The sequence below is a fragment of the Myxocyprinus asiaticus genome, chromosome 30, assembly GCF_019703515.2.
Source record: "Myxocyprinus asiaticus isolate MX2 ecotype Aquarium Trade chromosome 30, UBuf_Myxa_2, whole genome shotgun sequence".
Classification (NCBI taxonomy): Eukaryota; Metazoa; Chordata; class Actinopteri; order Cypriniformes; family Catostomidae; genus Myxocyprinus; species Myxocyprinus asiaticus.
Genome location: NC_059373.1, coordinates 14,183,398 through 14,209,449, shown reverse-complemented (window position 1 = coordinate 14,209,449; position 26,052 = coordinate 14,183,398). Strand labels below are relative to the sequence as shown.

The 26,052-nt window shown below is 36.3% G+C and overlaps 1 protein-coding gene and 1 long non-coding RNA gene across 2 annotated transcripts in view; both read left to right on the top strand.

Moving 5' to 3' along the window:
• Positions 1–1,728: 1,728 nt before the first annotated feature.
• LOC127421165 (uncharacterized) lies at positions 1,729–14,100 on the top strand. The gene is made up of 3 exons (XR_007893943.1): positions 1,729–1,839; positions 12,747–13,499; positions 13,741–14,100. It is a non-coding gene; the product is annotated as an uncharacterized LOC127421165 (long non-coding RNA).
• A 7,722-nt stretch (positions 14,101–21,822) lies between these two features.
• Positions 21,823–26,052, top strand: part of LOC127421647 (uncharacterized) — a 58,232-nt gene continuing 54,002 nt past the window's right edge. Inside the window, exon 1 of the mRNA XM_051664777.1 lies at positions 21,823–22,133. Within this exon, the coding sequence (XP_051520737.1) occupies positions 21,946–22,133 (188 nt within the window). The 5' untranslated portion in view covers positions 21,823–21,945. The remainder of the gene's footprint in view (positions 22,134–26,052) is intronic.

Below are 26,052 nucleotides of genomic sequence, written 5' to 3'. Positions count from 1 at the left end.
GCAGTGTATACATGGTAGCAGGAGCGGACTGGCCGTCGGGAGTACCGGGCATTTTCCCGGTGGGCCACTGGGTAATTTGGGCCTTGAGCAGTCGAGTCCCTCCTGAAAGTCTCTAGGGGGTAGCCGTTTGTAATGCCTGATGAAAAACCTATTTTGTTATCGTGAGAACTTGCTGCTGCGTCAGTTTGATCTAGCTTGCATGCTAACCACTCTGGGGTTTTTTTTTTTGTTGTTGTTTTTCTACAAAGTATTGTACTATAAGAGGAGATTTAAAAGGAAAAATGATATTTAATCCCTATACTATGATTTACTGTATGCTAAATTCATAACTTTTATAATGCATGGATTTCAGTCTGGAAACTATTTTTTTATTTAGTATGTTTTAATCAATATAAAGATTTATTTAAAGGTGCAATATGTACAATTTTCATGAATATTTGCCTTTTTTTTTTTTTTTTTTTGCCAATGTGTGAATGGCTTGTAGTGCAACTTAAAAAATGAGCCCTTCCCGGACTTCCTAGGTTGCCTATTAAAGCCTGTAGACTGATTTTCATGTGAAGGGAGCGGGTCGCTTTTGCCGGGAAAATCCAAAGGATGTGACGTTTATGCGCGCTCCCGGGAGTCTTGCCTCAGTAATAGCTTCTCTTCCACGTCAACAGACAGTCTGCAACACTAGGTAACATTATCTTAGAGATGGAATCCAGCAAACGTCCGGCTCCCAGCACAACACCGACTCCTACACAAACTCAGAGTAAGCCAAAAATACAACAACAACAAAAAACATTTATCTACTGAATCCCATCTGACTAAGCGGGAACGTGATAGTGGTCGAGCGAAAACTAGAGTAAACATCGGCAGGGCATTTGATTCCTGGAGGTTTTGGGGATCAAAACCTACCCTGAATTGGTGGTCTTATTGGACAGGTAAACTTACATAACTGCAAAGCATGTGAAATATAGTGCCATAAGGGTTGATCTGTGTAATTTTAGCAAACTTGATCTTGCATGCAAACGCTGATGAATTGCAAGCTACCTTGCTTCGTAACTTTCAAATAATTTCAACGATCTTCTCTTTATACTAAAAGTCAGGTATACAGGATAAATACACTGGTTTCTTGATCGTAGTACAACATATGACATACAAAACATACAATAGTGCAACATAACAGTGCAACAGTAAACTGTCTTGTATAGTTCGGTAGTATGTAGCTCTATGTGTGTATCAGTATGCTATGTTAGCTGATAAGTAGTTTTAGTTTAGTCTCAAAGTTTGTAGTAAAACAATCATAACTGTGTAATTTTAATTATGCTACCTCATCTGTCAGCATGATGCCAGTGAATCACGTTCAGTCTCTTTGTACGTTATGTCAATGTTTTGGATGCTCGCTCGCTCGAGCTACAGGTAGCTGGCTGCATTTCACTTAACGGCCACAGGTGACATTAATAACAAGGGTTTCTGAATCATACATACTGCACCTTTAATGTTGTTTTCTTTATGTCATTAGTATATCACGTTATCAAGTTTAATTGTTTTGATAATACTTCATTTCAGTTATAGGGTCAGAATGCTTTAAAACTGTCTTCTTGAATTCATAATGATTTTAATAAATTAACATTTATAGCTCTCTTATTCAAAAAATAGAGTTTTATATTTGATCAGTTTTTTGCAACACATTTCAAATTGTCACATGTCATTAATTGTAGTTTCCTACTGCTATCATTCCACAGAGCCATTTCTATGGATTAGTTGCATGAACAATCAATCCTCTAGCCTCCCACCAGCCTTTCTTTAAAATGAGGGTAATCTCTGGAACATTCTGGGGTGTGACAAGTCTAATATGTAAGTGTCGTAATTGTATTGCTACAGTCATATTCTGTCACTACATTCATTAATTCATATTAGACACATATTTCTGCTTCATCTGTCATTTTATTATTCTACTGTTTTCAGGAGATATACAGAGGTATTTTGTCACAAAATGTTTAAGGATAACTCCTGAAAATAATGGAATAATATAATGACATATGAAGCAGAAATATGTTAACTGTGATACTGCTGCCATAGTGTTGTTACAGTTGAAGTCAGAAGTTTACATACACTTAGGTTTAAGTCATTAAAACTCATTTTTTTAACCACACCACAAATTTAATATTAGCAAACTATAGTTGGCAAGTCGTTTAGGACATCTACTTTGTGGATGACATGAGTAATTTTTCCAACAATTGTTTACAGACAGATTGTTTCACTTTTAACTGAATATTTCACAATTCCTGTGGGTCAGAAGTTTACATAAACTAAGTTAACTGTGCCTTTAAGCAGATTGGAAATTTTCAGAAATTATGTCAAGCCTTTAGACACTTAGCCAATAAGCTTCTGGTAGGAAGTGTACTGAATTGGAGGTGTACCTGTGGGTGTATTTTAAGGCCTACCTTCAACCTCAGTGCCTCTTTGCTTGACATCATGGGAAAATCAAAAGAAATCAGCCAAGACCTCAGAAAAAAATGTGTGGTCCTCCACAAGTCTGGTTTATCCTTGGGAGCAATTTCCAAATGACTGAAGGTACCACGTTCATCTGTACAAACAATAGTACGCAAGTATAAACACCATGGGACCATGCAGCCATCATACTGCTCAGGTAGGAGACACATTCTGTCTCCTAGAGATGAACGTATTTTGGTGCAAAAAGTGCAAATCAATCCCAGAACAACAGCAACGGACCTTGTGAAGATGCTGGAGGCAACAGCTAGACAAGTATCTATATTCACAGTAAAACGAGTCCAATATCGACATAACCTGAAAGGCTGCTCAGCAAGGAAGAAGCCACTGCTCCAAAACCACCATAAAAAGCCAGACTACAGTTTGCAACTGCACATGGGGACAGTGATCTTACATTTTGGAGAAATGTCCTCTGGTCTAATGAAACAAAAATTGAACTGTTTGGCAATAATGACCATCGTTATGTTTGGAGGAAAAAGGGTGAGGTTTGCAAGCCGATGAACATCATCCAAACCGTGACGCATGGGGGTGGCAGCATAATGTTGTGGAGGTGCTTTGCTGCAGGAGGGACTGGTGCACTTCACAAAATAGATGGTATCATAAGGAAGGAAAATCATGTGTATATATTGAAGCAACATCCCAAGACATCGGCCAGGAAGTTAAAGCTTGGTCGCAAAAGGGTCTTCCAAATGGACAATTACCCAAAGCATACCTCTAAAGTTGTGGCAAAATGGCTTAAGGACAACAAAGTCAAGATATTGGACTGGTCATCACCAGGGGTGGACTGAGAAGAGAAATCGGCCTGGGTTTTTACATAGAAACTTGCCCAAAAGTTGTTGTGGGGTGGGGGAGGTTGTCGCTGTCCTTTTCTGCATATCGCTGCCCCCTTCGGCATATCGCGGTGCCGTTTTGTGGCCCATTCTGCATAACACGGCGGCCAATTTCAGCTTATCGTGGCCCATTCGGCCCTGTTTCGTGGCTGGTTCTCCCGATGGCCAGTCCGCCCCTGGTCATCACAAAGCCCTAACCTCAGTCTGATAGAAAATGTGTGGGCAGAACTGATAAAGCTTGTGCGAGCAAGGAGGCTTACAAACCTGACTCAGTTACACCAGTTCTGTCTGGATGAATGAGCCAAAATTCCAGCAACTTATTGTGAGAAGCTTGTGGAAGGCTCCCCAAAATGTTTGACCCAAGTGAAACAATTTAAAGGCAATGCTACCAAATACTAACAAAGTGTATGTAAACTTCTGACCCACTGGGAATGTGATGAAAGAAATAAAAGCTGAAATATATAATTCTCTCTACTATTATTCTGATATTTCACATTCTTAAAATAAAGTAGTGATCCTAACTGACCTAAGACAGGGAAGTTATCTATGATTAAATGTCAGGAATTGTGAAAAACTGAGTTTAAATGTATTGGCTAAGGTGTATGTAAATTTCTGACTTCAACTGTACATCACGTCATGAAAGTCAATTTGAAGTTTTCATAGAATTCCGAATTTAAACCTTTAATTACAAGTTCTTAAAAGAAGTGAATGGCTTTTACTTTTCACAATCTTGTAATTATGGTAATTCAGACACCATAAAACATTTACATTCACTGTTTTAGTAAACAAAGTAATTTTAAGAAGCTGAATATACTGTAGATATAGACCTGCAGAAGAATGTTGATTAATATATATTAATCAACAATATATTAAAGTATATTAAGACATAAAGCTCAGTAATCTTGAATATCATATTCCCAATTAAAACGACCTGCCCAAAAATTTGACATCTCTATCCACATCAGTAATGATGCAATTATGATTATCAGCACCACTTAGTTGTAGTAGGATGAACAATCGGATGAAAACACATCTCACTTTCAATGTGTTTTGTAAAAGTAGAGCAAATAAATGCCATTATCAAGTAACCTTTCTCAGACCCTTTGACACTTTTCAGATAACATTCCTATCATACAAACATATGTACATGTTAATAACACAAAATAGATTAGATACAGCACTTCGTTGATGTAACTATTATGTAATGTAACATGTATTGGCATTTTCCTTGTGCTGGTAGGGTATGAAATTTAACATCTAGTGTTTCTGTAGCCAAAGTCTCAAAAATATTTAAGTCTTTACAAAACCAAAAATTAATGCAATGGCTATTGGACAGTGTGAAAGAATTTTTCAAGACTGATGCTTGAAGTCAGGCCGGGAGAGTTCACAACAGAAGTCTCAACAAAGCAAAGGGTACATGACATTTTATACCTTTCTAACACCAGAATAATTCTTGTGGCAGAATATAATTGGCCAGTGCAACAGCCAGAGCAAACTTCTTATTGGAAAGTAGTTGTAAGGCAAAGCAATGGAAAAGTTTAGAGGAGATTGTTAGTTTCATATTTGTTAAACTTCAAGAAAAAATGATAACTTCTATGCTAACCCCCTCCCATCTCTCTTGCTGTCCTGTGCTCAGTCCACCTTATCTTTTTTCTCAACACATTCTTTATAGGTACACTCTACTCTATACACATACACAGATTTTCTTCCACAATAGCAGTAATAAATAAAACTCGAATGACAGTAAATTTAGAAAAATAATCTAAACATGGACTACATAAAAATTTACTATTTGTATTATGCTAAGAAGCATTCTGGACAGCAATCTAAAGGTACATTTATTTAATATTTCATAATGTAAAGGTCAACATTTCAAAGCAAAATGGGCCAAAAGAGGGATGGTGTCACGAATCCCGCCTCTGTAGTTCCTCCCGCTCACCACCAGAGGGCTCCATCACCTGAGTATTGACTCTAACTCTCCGGACACCATTTCCCATAATCCCCGTACCTGACACTGATTACATTCCTCACCTGTTGCTCTACTCATCTATTTAAGTCTCACTCTCACTCTCTGTCATTGCAAAGTCTTGTTTTGCCCTGGCTGACATTTCTGAGCGTTATCTATATTTACTGCCTTGTGTATGATCATGGACTGTTTACCCTGTTTTGACCCTTTGCTGCCTGCCTAATGTTACTGCTTTGTTTACCTGTGTTTGTCAGCCGCCTGCCCTGACCTCTAGCTTGTTTTGTGACTATCTCTCTGGATTACCTTGGATACTACTATTGCTGGAGATTGACCCCTGCCTGTCTGTATTACTACATTTACTGTTAATAAAGCTGCACATGGATCCCAACTCCGCTGACCCATCATTACAGAAGACTTCGCCAAACACCGATCCAGCGGCTTTTCTGCAACTAACCACCGAGGTCTCAGCTCAAGCAAATGTACTGGCCGTACACCACCAACAGCTTGACCGGCTGACATCATTAACAGAGGAGCTTGTTAAAACCTTGCAGAACCTCCATTTACTCATGCAAAACCCTTCAGCTACTTCACCTAACCCAGCGGCACACCCGGTCTCATCTAGCAAACTAACTGCTAACCTATGCCTTGCTTTTCCTGAGAAATTTGATGGGTCACTTGCTAAATGTAAGGGATTTCTGCTCCAATGTTCACTGTTTGTTAATCAACAGCCCACATTATACCCCACAGATGAGAGCCGCATTTCCTTTGTTTGTTCTCTGCTTACCGGTAAGGCTTTAGACTGGGTTACAGCAGTGTGGAACGCTGACCGATCAACATTCCCTTCCTTCAGTTGTTTCCTCCAACGATTTCATGCTGTGTTTGAACATCCAGTGGGAGGCAGAGATGCTGGAGATCAGCTGCTTTCTCTTCATCAGGGTAATGCTCCTGCCGCGGAATACACCCTCAACTTCCGTACTCTCGCTGCTCAAACCGTGTGGGTGGAGGATACTTTGAAGCTGCTTTTTCGGTGAGGATTGAACTTAGAGATTCAGTCTGAGCTGGCTTGTCGTGACGAGGGTAAGACTTTGGATCAGTTCATTGAGTTGACCATCCGCATTGATAACCTCCTCCGAGCACGATGACCCTCCAACACTCTTGTATCGCATCCTGCCGCTTCATATAACCCAAGTGAATCTGAACCCATGCCCATTGGACACACTCATCTTACCTCTGAGGAGAGAGATCGTTGTGTTAAGCAGCACCTGTGTCTGTATTGTGGTCAAGCTGGACACCTACAGATTTCCTGCCCAGCCTGACAATCTCAGTATCACCCCACTATGGTGAGTTCCTGTAGTCCATTAACCCGCTCTACTTCATGTGTTGAATTACCTGTGATATTAACATTTTCGGGGAGGTCTATCATTACTACAGCCATGCTGGACTCTGGGGCAGCGGACAACTTCATCGACGAGGAATTTACCTATGTGTTAATGTTGATATATCTGTTTTTGTCATGACTATGTAGTGGTCAAGCCATTTGCTGATGCAGTTATATTATTTGGATTAGTTCCAAAATAATTTCTTCCTTCATCCTATCGTCTGATGCTTTGTTTAAGGGTGTCATATCTCGAGCTTTGTGTAAGTTAAACACATGTACCTACAGAATACCAAGAACATACAATGTATCCTTACTTGGTTAGACCTAATGACTGCAGCATGAATAGCAAAATCATATGTGTTTATAGATGTTCCTGATCATCTGCAGTAAAGAATACTGGTTTATATATTTGCTGGTCTCCTGTTCTTCTACCAATTCCAGTTTATGTCTCGCACGTGTTTTGCACTCGGGCATGGCAACGGCTACCCTGTGGTTGGGTCTTTGCAAGGTGAAGACTGGATTTATTAAGCCATTCTGTCAAGCTCTTGTGCATTGCTTATAATTTTGGCACATTTATTATGACTTTTATTGATGTTGCATGACTAAACGTCAACAGATTGATTATTAAAACGCATGAGTACAATTAAATTAATCCTATGGCAATGTCATGCAGGAAGGTTGGGACACTTTACCAAGTCATGTGTTCAGGTTTTAAACTTTGCTCAGCATTTTGTCATTTATTACAACTTAAATCAATGGTACATGACAAGAAGACAAGAACAGATTGATTTTTAAAGCCTCTTTTTTTTTTTTTTTTTTTTTTTGCTTCTCAAATGTAATTAAATTAATAGCTACGTTATCAGGATGCTAACGTGTAATGCCAGCAATTTTTTTTACCCTAAGAGATGATATTTTGTATTACTTAATGTATTCACAAATTACTTGACCCTTGTGTTCTTAATTACGTTCATGTAACGTGCATTTTCGTAATCTTATTGAAACTTTTTTTGTCGGGCATCACAAGGGCTGCCTTCGGGATCCTTGCAAGGTGAGGACTGGATTTATTAAGCCATTCTGTCAAGCTCTTATATACATTGCTTATAATTTTGGCAGAATCGGCACATTTATTATGACTTTTATCGAAGTTACATGTCTAAACATCAACAACAGATTGATTTTTAAAATGCATTTACAATTTAATTAATGATATGGCAACATCATGTAGGAAGGTGGGGACTCTATTTACCAAGCCATGCATTCAGGTTTTAAACCTTGCTCAGCATTTTGTCATATTTATTACAACTTAAATCAATGGTACATGACAAGAAGACAAGAACAGATTGATTTTTAAAGCTTTTTTTATTATTATTTATGTACGCAAATTCCGAAGCAGGGGTTGCCCCTCTTCCTGACTCAGCTCCATGTACCCCGGTCACAAAGAAAGGGAAAGTAGAACCTACACTCTCCAAGTTGCAAGATAATATTGTGAGGCTTGTGGCTGAAAAAAAAAAGAAAATGCGGACAGTCTTGCAAATTTGATAAAGAAAAATACTGGCTTTGAAGGAATCATCAGAGTTCCTTTTCAAGGAAGTCCAAGACATGAAAACAGAAATTACAACAGTCAAGAAGGCCAGTGATGACCATCAGAAGAGAATAACAGGCTTGGAAGACAGGTTGAATGAAATGGAACGCTATCACAGGAGATGGAACCTGAGGCTGTACGGTCTACCGGAGCAGGAAGGAGAGGACGGTAAACAGTGTATGGTGGATATCTGTAAAGCAATCATTCAAGACACTGGAGAAGACCTACACTTCCACATTGACGAAAGCCATAGGATTGGGCGAAGAGAGGATGGCAAAATTCGGCCGGTGATAAGATTTACATCCAGATCGACCAAAGAAAAGGTATAGAAATGTGAAAAGATCTCGGAATTTCTCAAAGCTAAGAAGCTAAAGTTTGGCGAAGATCTAACTACAAAAGACAAGGAGACATGTAACAAACTGTGGCCACAGACTAAGGAGGCACGCAAGCAATGGAAAAAAGCCTTCTTCGTCAGAGCCAAAGCCATCATTGATGGTAAAGAAATTCGAGCGTGATGGAAAAGGAATGTAAGTCGGTTCACCTCTGAGCTTTCATTAGAAAGCGTAACTTCATCCTCAAATCATCATCAGAAATAGCGATATGTTGTTCTATATTATACAAATTATTTAAATATAATCTTAAGGTCAGAGATCTATAAACTTATGTCTGTTTGTTCCCATCAGCTAGCATTCAAAAGGTGAAGAAAATAATGTTGTATACTTGTTCTACTTTAAAACTTAAAGTTTTAAAGTTAACTTATTGTTATATCGCTCAATTTGTCTTTGTCACTTTATTCGCTTAATGTGAGGGGTATACCAGAACATATTAAGAGGAAAGCTGTATTTTTATTTTGTAAAACGTTCCAGGCAGATTTTTTTTTTTTACAAGAAACGCATGCTTTAGCTTCAGACTTTAATTTTACGAAAACTCAATGGGTAGATTGATGGCTTATGGGAGCAATACTTCTGCTGGCGTAGCCATCTTAAAGGGATCCTTTCATGGAAAAGTCCTTAAAAACGTTGCTCATGATTCAGGAAGATGGATCATTTTAGTTGTTGAGTTTATGGAGGATATTTTTATTTTGGGTAACATACAGTATCTGGTCATAGTAATAGCCACAGAAACACAATCCTTTTTGAAGATTTTGAAGAAGAAATACATGCCTTTGAATACCTTCTTGAATGCTAAATTAAAATTTTGGGGGGACTGGAATTGTAGGCCCTACTAAAGACTGTCACCCTCAAAGATCTTTAAGGGCATGTATGGAGAATTTAATAATCTGTGTATGCATTTAAATTGTTGTGATATATGGAGACTAAAAAATCTGCATCAAGTCCAGCTCACTTGGAATAACAAAGATTTATCTAAGAGATCCAGGATTGACTTTTGGCTTATAGGATGATTTAACAGACTGAGATAAAGAACCCAGAATAAAACCCTCAATATTTTCTGATCATAATATGGTTTCTTTAGTGTTGCATATAGGGAAACTATCAATTAAATATAATCCAAATTATTGGAAATTAAACAATACACTTTTGAGTGATAAACTCTTAGAAGAAAAAGCCATAAAAATTATAAATGAAAATTGGATGAAGGCTCAAGAAGATAAAACATATGGCAAATATTGGGAATATACAAAATGTCAGATTCGTAATATGGCAATTAAAAGGGGAAAGGACTTAACTAAGAAAAAAGATGGAGACAAGATAGAATTCTCAAGGATATAATTTCTATTTATGAAAATAACAAGCAATCTCAAACTGATATCAATAAATTAATTGAATTACAATCTGAGTTGGACAAAATCTATCAAAAGTTGTCACGGGGTGCTTTTATTCGATCTAGACGGAAATGGATGGAACATGGCGAAAGTAACAAAATATTTTCATAATTTAGAAAAAAGAAATGGCAGTGTTAATAGTATACATAAAATTAGTGAACAGAATTCTGAAGATCCCCAACAAATCTCCAACTTTGTGGAAGAATTTTACTAAAAAACTATACTCTGAACAAAATAAAAGTCAGAGCTCATATTTCCTCTCTTCTATAAAAGATGTGTCATGAAGTATTGAAGTTCAGAAAGCAGTTTGTGATCAACAAATATCCCTAGAAGAACTTAAAAAGAAAATCAGTAAATTGAAAGATAATAAATCACCAGGTAATGATGGCTTTACTGGTGAAATTTATAAGGTATTTAAAGATTACATTTCTGAATTTTCATTATCGGTTTTTAAAGAGGATATAGAAACCTGTAAGCTTCCCTCAACTATATGTCAAGGTTTAATTACTTCGATACCTAAACCCAATAAGGATCGATTGCTACTTGACAGTTGGAGGCCCATAACCTTAATTAATTATGACGCAAAACTGTTGGCTCACATTTTTGCACAGAGAATAAAGTTATGCTTAAATACAATCATAGATGATAATCAGTCTGGTTTTATGCAAGGGAGACACATTAGTAATAATATTCGACTAATTTGAGATTTGATTGACCATAACAGATAACAGATAACAGTTACAGGTACATTCTATTCATAGACATATATAAAGCATTCGACACTGTAAAACACTATCTATTATTTGATTTATTGGATTTTTTTGGCTTTGGTCAATACTTAAAAAGGGTGATACAAACTTTATACAGTGACTGCAATAGTTCAGTTAAACTTCCATGGGGAACTACTCGTAGATTTAGCATTTCCCGAGGTATAAAACAGGGAGATCCTGCGGTGCCCTTTCTGTTTCTTTAAGTCATGCAAGCAATGGCCTTACATATATATAATAATTATTTTCAAGGCATTACAATTTTAGAAAAAGAAATCAAATGCTGTCATCTAGCTGATGATACAGCTATATTTTTGAAGGATGAAATGCAGGTTAAAAATTTTTTAGATTGTCTCAATGTATTCTCTAAAGCATCGGGACTATTTCTAAATATAAAAAATTTACCCTTTTTCAGCTCAAAGATGATAGTACTCATACAGCAGATTTTTAAGGTATTCCAGTTGAGGAAGTAACTTATCTAGGAATCAATATCTGTAAAAATCAGACAGACAGAGTACAATTTCCAACCCCTTATCCCAAAAATAAAAAATACATTTGACATGTGGCTCATGAGGAATTTGTCGCTCAAAGGTAGGGTTCTGTTATCCAAAACTGAAGGGCTATCACACTTAGTTTATCCTGTGAAAGTATTAGATGTCCCAAAATCGTTTATAAAAAAAATTGATTCTACTTTATTCAACTTTATATGGAAAAACAAGCCTCACTATTTAAATAGAAATATGTTATGTAATTCATACAAAGAGGCCTAAATGTGCTTGATTTTCACTCTTCTAAAATAATTTTCAAGCTGAATTGGATTAAACATTTTATTAAACATAAAGATAAGCTATAGTGTATAGGTATACCCTCTCCTTTTATTATAATAATAATAATTATTATTATTATTATTATATGTATTTTTATTCTTTATTAATATGAATGATTATTCATGTTCTCTGTATTTGTTATGTGATCTTAAATAAAAATGTTAAAGAGAAAAAAAAAGATACCAAGACCCAGCAGGTCCTCTACAATGGAAATTAGTTTGCAGCGCTGAGTCTTTTGGCGTTATACTTCCAACTAAACAGTAAGTGATGTTGCATACAGATATAGTGTTTACAAGTAAGGAAACATGAAAATCGTAAACCAAAAATATTTCTAAATCAAATTACACTTCAAACAAAATGAAAATATAATCAAAATAACGAAGTGGTTAAAAAGAATCCTATATAATGACCTTCCCAAATCCAAACATTTTACCCCCAACTTCTTTCACCCGCCTCTTATGCAGTGACTTAAAATGACTCTACAATAACAGGTGGAAAGTTACTAAGACAAATTTGATCATAAATACAACTGTAAGTATAATAATAATAATAATAATAATAATAATAATAATAATTGAAAAAATAAACCAGGACCTAAAGATAGTTTAACACAAATCTCATAAATATTTGTTTCATAAAGAGCCTACAACAGTGATTTTACTGTATTTCCAGAGTTTGTGCATGATCTTTAAATTTTGCACTGAGTTAAGATGTGGTTTTCAAAGGTCTTAGCACAATTACCTATTTTTCACGAAAATAGCAAATTGCGCTTTGCACCATTTCATTAACACTACACTACACCCACTGTTTGTGCGCATACACCCACTATAGCGCAAAAATTCAAACATTTATAACATCCAGTCAACAATCAAATCTATACCTCAGAGACTAAATATTTGATCATGCTTGTGAAAACACGACACATGGTCCAGAAGTTGTAAGCATAACTAAATGGCTGACTAAAAATCCTTCATCTGTTCTACTGAACTCTTTGGAAATACTTTTGCAGCGCTTAGTCTTTTTGCATAATATAACCAGCCAAACAGTGAGTGATGTTGCATACTACAGAGATTTACAAGTGAACTAGTCATGACACACTGCTGTCTGTTGTTTGTAGAAGTCCTCTGACCTCACTCCTCCATGACGTCACCACCCACCTATGCCAAGGGAATGACAAGAAGACTCAGCGGCACCATCCACAATGGAAATGCAGAGTCTTTTCGCATTACACTGCCAGCCAAACAGTAAGAGATGCATCCTACTCTGAAAAACTGTTTTTTTTTTTTTTTTTTTTTGAAGAACACACAGCCTCTAGAAGTCACTAACAACATGCATATGAAGTGTGTCTGGAAAAGAAGTAGTTAACAATACTTATTATTTTTCCAACATTAACTGCACAGGGACTTTTAAAACTGACTTCGAACAATTAGGATAAGCAAAAAAAATGTATGCTTTATCAAGAAATATTTAAAAACTTATATGTGATATTGCTATTTGTAGCACTCTGCTCATCAAATCAAGTCTGCCTTGTCTCATTACATGATCCCTGCCATACTGTTTCCAAATGTTTATAGTTTGTGTTCATTAGTCCATTTTTAGCCCTCCTTTTCCCCATTTCTTTGTCTTGCATTGTTTGGGTATTCTTTGGTTACATTTGGTAAGGTCTTTGCATATTTGTTTATTTTTTATGTGATGATGTTTTTCCAGACCTATACATTAAAATGTTTACTAATTTACTAATTCAACCATTCTTTCTTTTTGGGGGAATGACTGCTGAGCAACTGCTGTGACACAGCTGGAACTTGACTCAAAGGACAAACAGATGAGATGGCCAATAATTTTGGAGTACAAGTGTGGTATTTTCATAAATGTACATAAAATAATTTTTTCTATAGTTTTTAAAAGTACTATACTAAATTGTAAACAAAATAAAAATAAAGGCTTGTAGTGCATGTGTTTTGCACCTAATTTATTCTTCAATCTGTACTTGTGCTTCTTTGCATATTTATTATTCTGCTGTAAAATGAAATGAAAATAATCTGTGCTAACACTGTCAACATTAACTTAACATAACGTAACACTAACGTTAACTTCCCTGTCTTTACCTTAAGATCCCATCCCAAGGTTACCAGAATCTGCCAGTCCCAGCTTTGGGTCCAGCCTCATGCACCACTCCTTCAAAGCGATGACCACTAACCTGCCAGCAAGGAACACTTTGATGACCACTGCCTGCATCATCTTCACCAAGAATAAACATCTACCAACTGCAGCTTGTGCCACTTCGAACAGCAAATGACACTTCATCAACCATTGCATCTCTTCAGTCCATTTTGGATGGACTCCAAAGACTCTTAATCGTTACCCTTACAGTTTTAAACATTACTAACATATTGAAAAATTGCATCACTGAATCTATTCAGTGAATACATGACTTGTATAACACTACTGTAGAGCAAAGTAATAAAGGCATATATCTATGTACCATAAACCAAGAGTTGGATAAGAGTTTTTTCTCAAGGTTTTTTTTCTCTATTAACTAAACATCTTTTTCACTCTTGCATCATTTGTGACACTTACTTTTGGCTTGTTCACTGGAGCCAAAGATGATGTTCTATAAAGCTAATCATTAAAGCAAGATTTCTGCTAAACTGATTTTAAACAGTGTACTATGAAAAGCAATTCTTGTAATCCCAGACTGACTCAATATTCAGTAGGGGGCTCTGTGGGGACCATGCCATCTGTTGCAGGGCTCCTTGTTATACTATTCTATACTATTTGCAAAAGAAATGTTTGGGAGTCTAAAATATATATTTCCTATTGACACACTCAAAGCTGAAAATATTCAATGTATACAATGTTTTGTGAAGCATCTTATGTGCCTAAGACACTTTGGTTGCTATGATACGGAATATCCGCAGAAGTAATGTGTTGCAAGTACCTAATTTCGCAGATAGTTTGTGTTATCAACAATTACTGAATGTAAAAATGTTGGCACAAGGCAGAGTACTTGCTCTGGCCCTTGCTCTGGAGTAAAGGAAGGCTGAAGCATTATTTTTCATATTAATATTGTGGTAGTCCGGGAATGTCATCTGGTACAGACATGAATACTCTTAGACCAGCAAACTTCTCCATTGTTGTTCAGTCGTTGTACAAGTAGGATGTGACGGTTGGTCGGTGTGGTATTTGTCCTGCCCCTCCTCCACTGTGATTGGACGGCTGGGTAAAAAGTGACAGTGAGGAGCGCTGCGTTTTACCCAAAGTTGAACATTTTTCAACTCTCGGCAACCAGAAAAAAATGCCAAGTATGCAGCTCTCAGCGTGGAATAGACGCTCAGCACCTCGTCACACTGCTGGCTTTTTTAAATACGCAGTGCTCCCATTACAAACAAATGAAAAAAATACTCTAGCCTCAGGAAAAAACGCTTTGGTGGACACACGGCCTTATACATCGTAACGCATTTCCATAAGTGTGCTAGGGATGGGCGGATCGATATTTTTTTTTTTTTTTGATACAATTAACCATGGTTTTACTACAGCATTACTGTAGCATCCATATGGTACCATGGATGTAGTAATAGTAACCATATAATAATATATATGGTTAATTTTGAGATTTTAAATGTGGCTTACACTAACCAATTTTTAAAGGGTAAATAAAGCAGCCTAATCATTTTCTGTTTAGGCCCATATATACATATAAAATTTAAGTAATAAGAGCTATTCATTTTATCCAAAGAATTCATAAAAATTCAATTTAACAGAGGTATGGTATTGGTATTGATATCTGTGATATTGGCCTAAAAGTACTTGGTAAGGGATCGAAAAGAAAATAAGTGGTATTGCCCATCCTATGTGCACATTAGCTCCGAACCCTGCATGGACCTGATTATTTGACATACAAATCACAATAATGGTGACAACCAAAGACAACATATTAAGTATAAAATGAGCTCTGAATAATCACAAAATGACAAACAACTGCAAGTTACAACAAATACAATAACAGCAGCATATATAAAATCTGCAAACAATATAGCTATGAGCAGTATATAGTCATTTTTATAATTTATTCACACCGTAGCAAGCTGAAGTGCGGCTTAATGAATAATGCTCATGCCTGATAAAAATGCAAAAAATATTAATATGAGTCTTTGAGGCTTGTATTGTTTAAAGAATAGCAGAAACAGCATTTGTCAAAGCATAAGGCTTTTCACTTTTTCTCAAGAATAATCTGGGGAAGGAATTAAAACACTGCAGATTTAAAGACGCAACAAACTCAGAGTGACAATATGAGCAATTAATCTGCAAATATACGCAAAATTCTACATTTTAAGAGGTATGTTTCTTTTGTTTTACATGTATTTATATTTGTTTATATATGTACATATTCTTTTATATATATATATATATATATATATATATATATATATATATATATATTTAAATTTTTTTTTTTTTTTGCTTTCATAGATTTTTTTTAAATTAACATTTACACATAGTTATTCGAGTAATTGACATGACATTTTAAGCATTGTCATCAGTGTCCTTCTGTGTGACACTTTCTTCATCTAACTGTTTTAAACAACATTTTATGATCTTGTATAGCTCTATATACAAATATAATGTATTATTATACTTTTTGTTTCCACAACCTCATATTGACTAAGACAATAGTTTATTTGCACTTCTAGAAAAAAGTTGAAAGGTGATTAAGATCTTTAAAAACTTTGAAAAAATCTGACCTAAAATACACACTTTCCCTTGTACTTTCATGTACATTTGAACCTAACATCTGTATGTTGGGAAAAAAGTTTTTGGACATGTTATTGTCTGAGCTATACAGTGCTTATTTTTGCTTTCTCTAAAAAATGCACTCATCACATTTACAGTGGTTTTAGAGTTTGGTGGGCCGATCTGGGCCAGAAAGTCCAGGGCCACTTTTTAGTCCCAGTCCCCCCCTGCATGGTAGTTATACTGTTTATTCTGACCATAGCCTGACTTCTCTGTGACAGGTGAATAGATACAGACCCATAGGACGTCATCTAATTAAGAGTTAAAAACAGTGATTCCCAAACAGAAGTTTGCATACCTCAGTTGAACAGTCACCAGGGAAATGTGGAACCATTGGATTACAAAAATACAATATAGCTGCAAGCAGCAATGATGGGCCCAAGCACCATGGATTCATTTCTGTGAAAATGGGGGAGCTACAGAGACCCCATTACATGCCCATTTTATAGGGGTCGTTACAGAGACCTCCCCCCCCCCCCACACACACACAACCTTGCCCAGCCCTTATGGCTTACGACTCTGATGTGTGTGCAAAATTTCAAGAGTTTTTATGCATATTAAGTACCCCTTAAGTACCGAAAACCTTGAAAATAACAAGCAGCGATGATGGGCCCAAGCACCAACGGTCCATTTCTACCTGGTGGCTTTTGGAAAACAATGCAAGGTGGACACGTGCATTTGGCATTTGACATTATTCTAAACAATTTTGAAGCATTTTGAGTAAATATAAGAGGACTATTTTAAAGTCTGTTGTAAGAACCACACTTCCTGCTGCCAGGTGGTGGCACTATGACTGTGACCCAAAATCCATGTGATTAGCCCCCAAGACTAAACATACATCTCAATTTTGATCTAAATCACACATTGCACACAGAAGATATGAGACACTTCCTGTTTCCCATTTTTTCGCCATTAATTTAAAGCCTTGCCATGGTAACACCGTTCAATATATAAAAAATCTGTTCACAATTTAGCATCTTCAATGTCTTGGCATGATGTTGCACAAATTTGGTGCCAGTCACCTGAATCCCCTAGGAGGAGTATTTAAAAGTTCAGAATCTGTGTTTTTCAGAAAATCAAAAATGGCCAACTTCCTTTTGGGCGGAGCTATTGAAAACTTACTAGTACAGTCATAAGCTGTGTTCATGTCCATCTGTTGTATGACAACCCCCCCCCACACACACCCCCACCCCCATTGGCAGTCATGATGAACTGTCAGTTTGCTCGCAATGGCTTTTAGTCAAAGGCAGAACCAAAGTCTTTCTAGCAAGTCAGTCCACTGTCAGCCATCCTTGGAACGCTCTCAGGAGGCTATTTCCAGTCACGCCAATGCAGCTCCTATCTAGGCTACTTGAATGGGGGGATACTGAAATCTCAAAAACGGTTGGTCAAGATTACGATCAAAGAACATATTACAAATCAGCAATAAAATTTGGTAATCATAAATTGTGCTTCTTTACCTCATATACCACAATTTTCCCCGCTCGTATAGCTAATGTGCATGTGCGTAAGTGAGTTGATTGACAGGCAATGTCTGTATCTAAAAGGTGATTGGCTCTTTTACCTGTAAGGTGGGACTTCCTTTCTACATCCACTGACCATCTTGGATGCTAGAGCTGCTTGGTTGGGTGTTACAAAGTCTCCCATTCATTTAAATAGAAGTGGCCCGTCACTGCTAAATAGTCTCTGATACAGGTCTATTTGCCCAAGTTCAAATTTTTTAATGCATCCAAAGCTCAAATTGGATCCGAAAATTCCACATCTGCAGATGGTCGAAACCCCACGCAGCCCCCGTGCGACTCTCCATAGGAGATTAGTGACTTCCAGTCTATCGGAGGTCGTTTGTCATGTGCAGTGAAAAGGTGGCTATACACATGCAGACAAGTCATTGTTTTACAGATTAAAACACACAGGGGTCATCAAAGTACTCGTGGCAAATCTTAAACAAACTGAGAGGGAAAATGCACATTTAAGAAAAAAGTATTGAAATAAAACTTTAATGCCAGATAAAGTGCTTTCTGTTATTTTTAATGTTATCTGCGCATTAATTTTAATGTACGCAAGATGGATTATGGTTCAGAGGTCAAGCTCCAATAGAACACAACAGTCTGTTTCTGGAAGTAAAAATCCCATTCATTTATCCCTTAGACTAATTGATTTTCAAATATAACTTATAAACCTTTAAAGACAGACCTACCATGAGCTCCGAGGTTGTTCATCGAAGGTATATGCTTCCTTTGAAGCCATCCTTCTGTGTTATCTCAAGTTCATTGTTTAAAAATCATGTTTCATAGCGGAATTCATTGTAAACAACAACATTACCCATGATACAGCAGAGAAAGCTCCACCAGAGAACTGCGTACAGCGAAACACGCGAAACGTGGCTCGGAGTCTCCTATGATGCACTGTGAGTGACGTAATCGAATCAGTCTCCCTTCACCATTAAACTACTTATATATTTGTACATGTCTGAATATTTTGCAATAAACGTAACATACATTGTTTCTTCACTTATAATCAATAACCTAAAATCAATAGCTGATCAATAGAGGGAGCCTTTTGCCCTAACGCCACATTTTACCCCAAATGCTATCTTTTCACTTATTGGACAGTTATTGAAAAATGTTTGACCCTAAACAAAACTGAAAATGATAAATAAGTATTTTGTCTCAAAAGAAATGCTTTACTTTCAGGGATTTTCATTAGCTACATAAATTTGCAACATTTAAAAACAATTATAAAAAATTAGGTCATATTGCCTCAAAATCAACCTATTTAGACACCACACACAAAGATCTCATGGAACAGGAAAATTTTCCAGTGTATAGTGACAAACAGGTGTTTAGGAAAGTGCTGTGGTAGTTTTTGTTGCTATTTAGTGTTTTAGGAGAAAATAAAATCAATGATCCCGTTGTACTTTACAATTCAACGCAACGCAATTCAATTTGATGGAATTTTGTTATGAAACTGAAATGCGTACAACTTAAAAAATAGGCTAAAATGTGTTTTGAGTGTAGTCCAATCATCATTGCTGACGTTAGTCATATTTTAGCGATGATCACAGGCAAATTTGATATTTTTTTTGATACTAAGGTGTTGGCAACCAAAACCTGAGATATTTCATTGTAATACTGTGATGTTTTATTACTATTATTAGGGTACTATTACTATTGTTATTATTATTATTAGGGTATTAATAATAATAATAATAATAATAATAATAATAATAATATTAATAAAAACAATAGAAATATACATCTATAAAGGTAATTTAAATGTGAATGAAAAAATAATAATGCAAGGCACATAGCCTACATTAAAACATAATATGACAACTTTGGTCCCTCAACACAAATGCATTAACAAAACAGATATGAGATAAAAAAAAAAATAAAATAAAAAAAAGAAAAAGAAAAGAAAAAGAAACCAAAGAGGAGTCGTTTTACTCATCTTCTAACAAACTGATGTCTTGTATAATTTTGGCAAATTTGCAGGCTTGTTTACTTTTCATATAAGGCTGAAAATTCATATTTTATTAATAATTTTTGGATTATAGATAAACGGCAATGGTGTTGTACTAAAGTAACTCCTCTTTCATGCCCTTCATTTAATTCAGGGAAGAAATAAAAAAATTATTTATCATTAAGCCTAATAGGGTGGATTAGGGTAATGTGGGACACTTTTTGCAATTCTGATTTTATACCATATTTCCATACGAAGCCAAAACAATATATCAAAAACTTATATCATTATGAAATCCCCAAGATGTTCCCTTACTAAATCAGAAGACAATTTTCAGATAGTGTACTCAAAGGGAAAATGGCACATATATTAGTGTTCCTCATGCCAAATCGTTTAAGAATTTGTGGATTTTCTAATCTGGGACAGCTCGCACTGAAATCTGTGACGCCATTGTAATCTGTAATACATTGCATTTAGGAATCGATTTGTAGATGGATAAGAAAATTAATTTGTTCTATGCACAGAATAAAAAAAATGTGCCATGTTATATTTGATATCAGTGTGACTAAAAGCTATTGCTTTGACTTAGCTATCTAGGTAGCTAGTTAGCTAAACTGTAAGGTAGCTAACTGGCAAATCATGACAAGGTTTTGAATCCCGATCTTAAAACAAATAATATTGCTGCATTATAAGACCAAAATTTAACAAAAATACATACAGAGCATTTAACTTTCCTAATGCATATTTTCTCAATTGAATAACGTAGTATATATGACTGTCCCACATTAGTCAAAACATGCTGTCCCACTTTCGAAACAACCTTTTCTAAAGAGGAATGACAAAGATTGCTTCAAATAGAAAAATATTTTAACACATTTTCACAATATTATTGCAACATTTGATGTACAAATACATCGCAAACATAATTTGATAACAATTTAGAACATTGTTTTATTTATAACAGATTTATATCCTTAACATTAATTTTGTCTAAATCCTATGTCACTGATCTTTGAGTGGACTTCACAAGGGGTACTTCCTGTTTGACGATTGTCCCACCCACATTTATGATATCACTTCCGCAAAGTCACGTGATTTCAATCACTTGACACCCCTGCTTGGATTCAACACCAATAATGTTCACTTTAATGTTGTAAAAAAAAAGAGAGAGATAAATGCACTGGAGCTTAGGTGTCCCACATTAGTCAGTGTCCCACATTACCCTAATCCACCCTATTAAATAGGACTACATTAGTTCGAATTAGTTGTATAATGCTTTATACAAAAAAATAAAATAAAAAATAAATAGGCTGCTTATATTAGCTGTCAGACAACTGAATGAAAATTATTTTCGATGTTGGTTTATCTCTTGACTATATTGGAATATTAAACTCGAATCAAAATTAAATTAAGCTCAGATCCTTATGGTTATTTGTGGATCAACTTTCACGTTACTAATGTCTCTGTTCTCTCTGAGCATTTTGATCTGGCACGTAACAGACTAGAATAAGGATCTAATAATATTTACTTCACGTTCTGAATGAGGGCGTTTCTTCCTCGGGTACCAAAATGAGTCAATGGCTGTTTCTCAAATCCTAGTGAGCTGGCTACTTAGGGGCCGTTCACACCGAATGCGTGTGCGTCAGTCTGCGCTGTTTTTCAATTATTTCCGTATGTAAACATGCTCTGAACGGACGTCTTTGATCGTTGCACCGCGTCTAATTTTTTCAGCGTTTTTCAGACGTAGTGTAAAGTTAGAAGAACTCTAACTGTTATAACCCCGTCTCGAGACACTCGTGTTCGTGGCACTGCTTCTTGCTTGTTTTTAGCGCAAGGACGTGTTCGATGTGAACGGCCCCTCAGAGAGCATTTTTAGGCGCGTGTCTAAAATAGCTGTCAGGCAGCTCAACAGGTTTTGAAACAGAGCCAGATCCGTTCCCAAGAGAGAGTTACATCTGGCAGTGCACTAGTGCAGACGTAGCCTACTTCTGCATGTATCGTAATAAACTTTTAATGCATTTTAACGCGTGATTCCATCGTGACGCTTAAGGACTGTTGACATCATGGCGAAAAAAGCTATTTCCAGCAAAAAGAGCTTTTTTTCTAAAAGTGAAGCGAATCTCAAAGAGTCTGTGGAGAAAGATGACAGCGTTAAGGGAATTTCATTAAAATTTTTTAAATGGAAGAAAAAGAGGAGAACGGAGAGAGCAACAGACACATCAGTGGAGAACTTAGGCCTACAGGTTGCAAGGTAAAGATATACATGTATATTATGTTCAATGTATGTTTTACATAAAAATGATTGATCTCCATGATTAATGTTTTTTTTTTTTTTTTTTTTTTTTTTTTGTCAGACAGACAGTCAACCTTAACTGCAAGGTTAAACCTATAATCTTCGTTTTCAACTATATAACATGTAGGCTACAAACCACAAACAGAATAATGTATTTGTACCTTTTCAGTTTAACATTAACTCTTGTTACACCATAGAGGGTTAGTCCAAGACTTACTACGCATGAATGTGCCTATATAACTTGATCCCCGAGATCTTTTTGGCTGCACTGGACTTTGGACAATTGGCTCAGTCCACCCCTTTCTGTTTGAACATCCTCATCAACTACACTTACCAGCAATAATTCAAGAGACAGTCAGCTGGTGAATGTGCCCAGAAAGCGGTCAATAGCAGTAAATATTGTTCCTTTTATGGTCCTTTATAATCATATAATACTAATTTACAAAGGGTGGTACACTGTAAAAAAACCAGCTTTTGCTGGTTACACCAGCAAAAGCTATTTTTAAGGTCAGATCAGTAGAATTTTCTCTTAAATAGTAACTGCACATTTGCACATTTTAGAAAAAGTAGAAAGTTTTAAAGTTATTTACAGACTATGCTGAACTAAACAATTGCAAAGTTTATCTGATTGCTACATTAGATGCATACATTTGTGCATCAAATATAAAGGATAAAAAAAATAATTGAAATTTGTTCTGTGCCAAAATTAATAATTATAGTTAGCTGGATGTGTTGATTCTAAATGAAAGTCAACAACGTAATGGAATCTGCACACCAAATCCAAAAAGCTTGTAGATGAATCAATAAGACTCAAGGCTTAAGATCTGAGGTCTATGGTCATTGATTTACTGAAGAGCCACAACAATTATTGTGATCAAAGCAAAAAGTGTGCAAGTCCCAACAAAAAAAACAAAAAAAAAACAAAAATAAAAGTAGCCTAAACATTCAGTCCATCAGACTTTCTTCAGTTCTTCTTCTTAATGTCTTTTTTAATTTTAGATTTGGTGTGTGGATTCCTTTATTTATTTGACTTCAAAAACAAGGGATGAAACCAGTAGTGGTTGACTGATATATCGCAGAGTCCGATAAATCAGCCGATATTCAGACTTTTTTAATTATCGGCAGCGGCCGATAAATTTTCCTGTTTGGCCATTTTGTTTCTTGATAGCGCCAAAAATCGCCTGCTTGCATGTGAAGCGACTGAGACATGTAAACGGCCAGTCACTGTTCATTTTGTTGTTATGTGCATCATGTTACTACAATAATAGACCGGTGAGCAACACAGCATCATTTAAACAGTCTGCATATCAGAGCTGCGGCAGATTCAGTTGTGCTCATAATGTTAAAGTGCTCGCCAGTTTCATTCACCCTCTCTCTCCTCAACAGTTCCAAACTGACTTGTCTAATGATAAAAAGGCAAATATCAATAAAACAAATATCATATACCATCTGCTAATATGCACATATCTCGTTTAAACAGATGTAATAACCCAACCTCAAACATGTAATAAACCAACCTCACAGCTTGATCAGATCCAGCGTCCTGTGGAGCGCTCATTTATTTACCTCTAAAGCACGTATTCTATCAGCCTCTCCTCAGCAGTCCCCTGTCACTTAACTTTCTTTCTTTTAATAAAAGGCAAATATCAATAAAACTTCTATTATATACCGTTTGCAAATACGCAGATATCGTTTAAACAGATGTAATTCACGAACCTCCCGAAAATCCAGCGTTTTCTTCCCGTCGAGCGCTCACCTAAAATCTTCCTCTGAAGCACGTATTCTATCAGCCAGAATCAAAACTTAAGGATCAGGATCAAAAGTTCCTCTGGTTCACAAATCATGATGGTCAGTGGTCACAATGACACAAACCAAAGTCTTTCTAGCAAGTCAGTCCACTGTCGGCCATCTTTGGAAAGCTCCTGGGAGACTATTTCCAGTCATGACAGTGCAGCTGAATGGGGAAAGACCGAAATCTCCAAAACGATCAAAGAACACTGGTATCATAAATGGTGCTTCTTTACCTCAGATAACGCTTAAAATATGAAATTTTTCCGGCTTGTATAGCTAATGTGCATGCACATTCTTGAGTTGATTGACAGGCGATGTCTGTATCTAAAAGGTGATTGGCTTTTTTACCTGTAATGCGGGACTTCCTATCTATATCCGTTGACCGTTGGCTGCAGTTGGGCATTCTAATTTCTCCCATTCATTTTAATAGAAGTGGCCCGTCTCTGCTAAATAGTCTCTGGTGTAACTTCAAGGTAAAAGTGCTTCACGTGTGCTATAAGTAAATGTCTTATTCACTATGCACTGTATGTGCAATTGATTGTATTCTGTATTTTTTGAGAAAATGCGATTGCTAACATGAACATTCCATCCATGGTTGCTGGACTACTGTGTGTACCGTTATTTCCATCTTCCTAATATATTAATAATTTCTTCATGTGCAAATAAATTACTAAAATTTGATGACTAAACAGAAATCAGAAACTGCTATATACCATTTAAAATACAATATTCTGTTTTTTTATTTATATTTTACAAAATGTTGTGTGAAATTGAGTAAAAATAGTGTTAAATAAGAGTTTGTAGTTTTTTTTTAGCAATTTTATGTTTATGTTATTTACTATATTAAATTGTGTGATCAGCCACCCTGCTCTCTGGATATCGGCATCGGCCATTAAAAAAACCACATCGGTCGATCACTAGAAACCAGTAACCAAAATGAACCACAAGACAAAGGCAAACAAACTGTGTAGTCATGGTCAGAGGTGGAAAGTAACGAATTATAACTACTCTCGTTACAGTACTTGAGTAAATTTTTCACCTTTTTCAACTTTAAGTATAAATAAATAATAGTACTTTTTCTTTTACTTGAGTTGATTAAAAATGAAGTATTAAACTTCGCTACAATTATTTTTCACCATAAAGTACCAAAAAATACATAATATTTTAGATTTTTTGGGAAGAAGGAAGTTATAAGCGCAAAATCTGATTATAAACTAAAACGCTGTGTGCAGCACAACGGAAGCCCGCAGGGCACAGCATCATGAGCACAGCAACTCTCATAAACTGCCTCCGGCGTCCTCTGCTCTCTAGCTTCTCCAAGACTTTCTCCCCTTTCACTATACAAGAACTATAATATGGTGATTTTCTGCATATTTCATTTTATTCTGTAAAGGAGCTTTTCATTCAGGTACGAGGGAACCGTCTGAACACATTTAACCACTGATCAAACTTCACTTGTTTTTAAGGTAGGCAATGATTTAACTCTGTCAAATATTAACACAATGTAGTTTGACATATGTGGGGATATCTTGTTTACTTGCCACTATGTCTAAAACAAACTTTATATATACCTTAGAAAGATACAATACTAATAGTGTCGGAAATTAACGGGTACTTGAAGCAAAAATGGCACTGAAATTGACAAAAATAAAAAAATATGAAAATATAAAACATATGGGGCAAAAAATGCCCACGCAACGAGTTTCCCATGTTTTATTAATAATATCTGATATAGGGGGCCTGGGTAGCTCAGCAAGTAAAGACGCTGACTACCACACCTGGAGTCGCAAGTTTGAATCCAGGGCGTGCTGAGTGACTCCAGTCAGGCTTCCTAAGCAACCAGTTGGCCCGGTTGCTAGGGTGGGTAGAGTCACGTTGGGTTAACCTGCTCGTGGTCGGTATAATGTGGTTCTCGCTCTCAGTGGGGCGCATGGTGAGTTGTGCGTGGATGCCGCGGAGAATAGCGTGAGCCTCCACACTCGCTAGGTCTCCACGGTAACGCACTCAACAAGCCACGTGATAAGATGCGCGGATAGACGTCTCAGACACGGAGGCAACTGAGATTCGTCCTCTGCCACCTGGATTG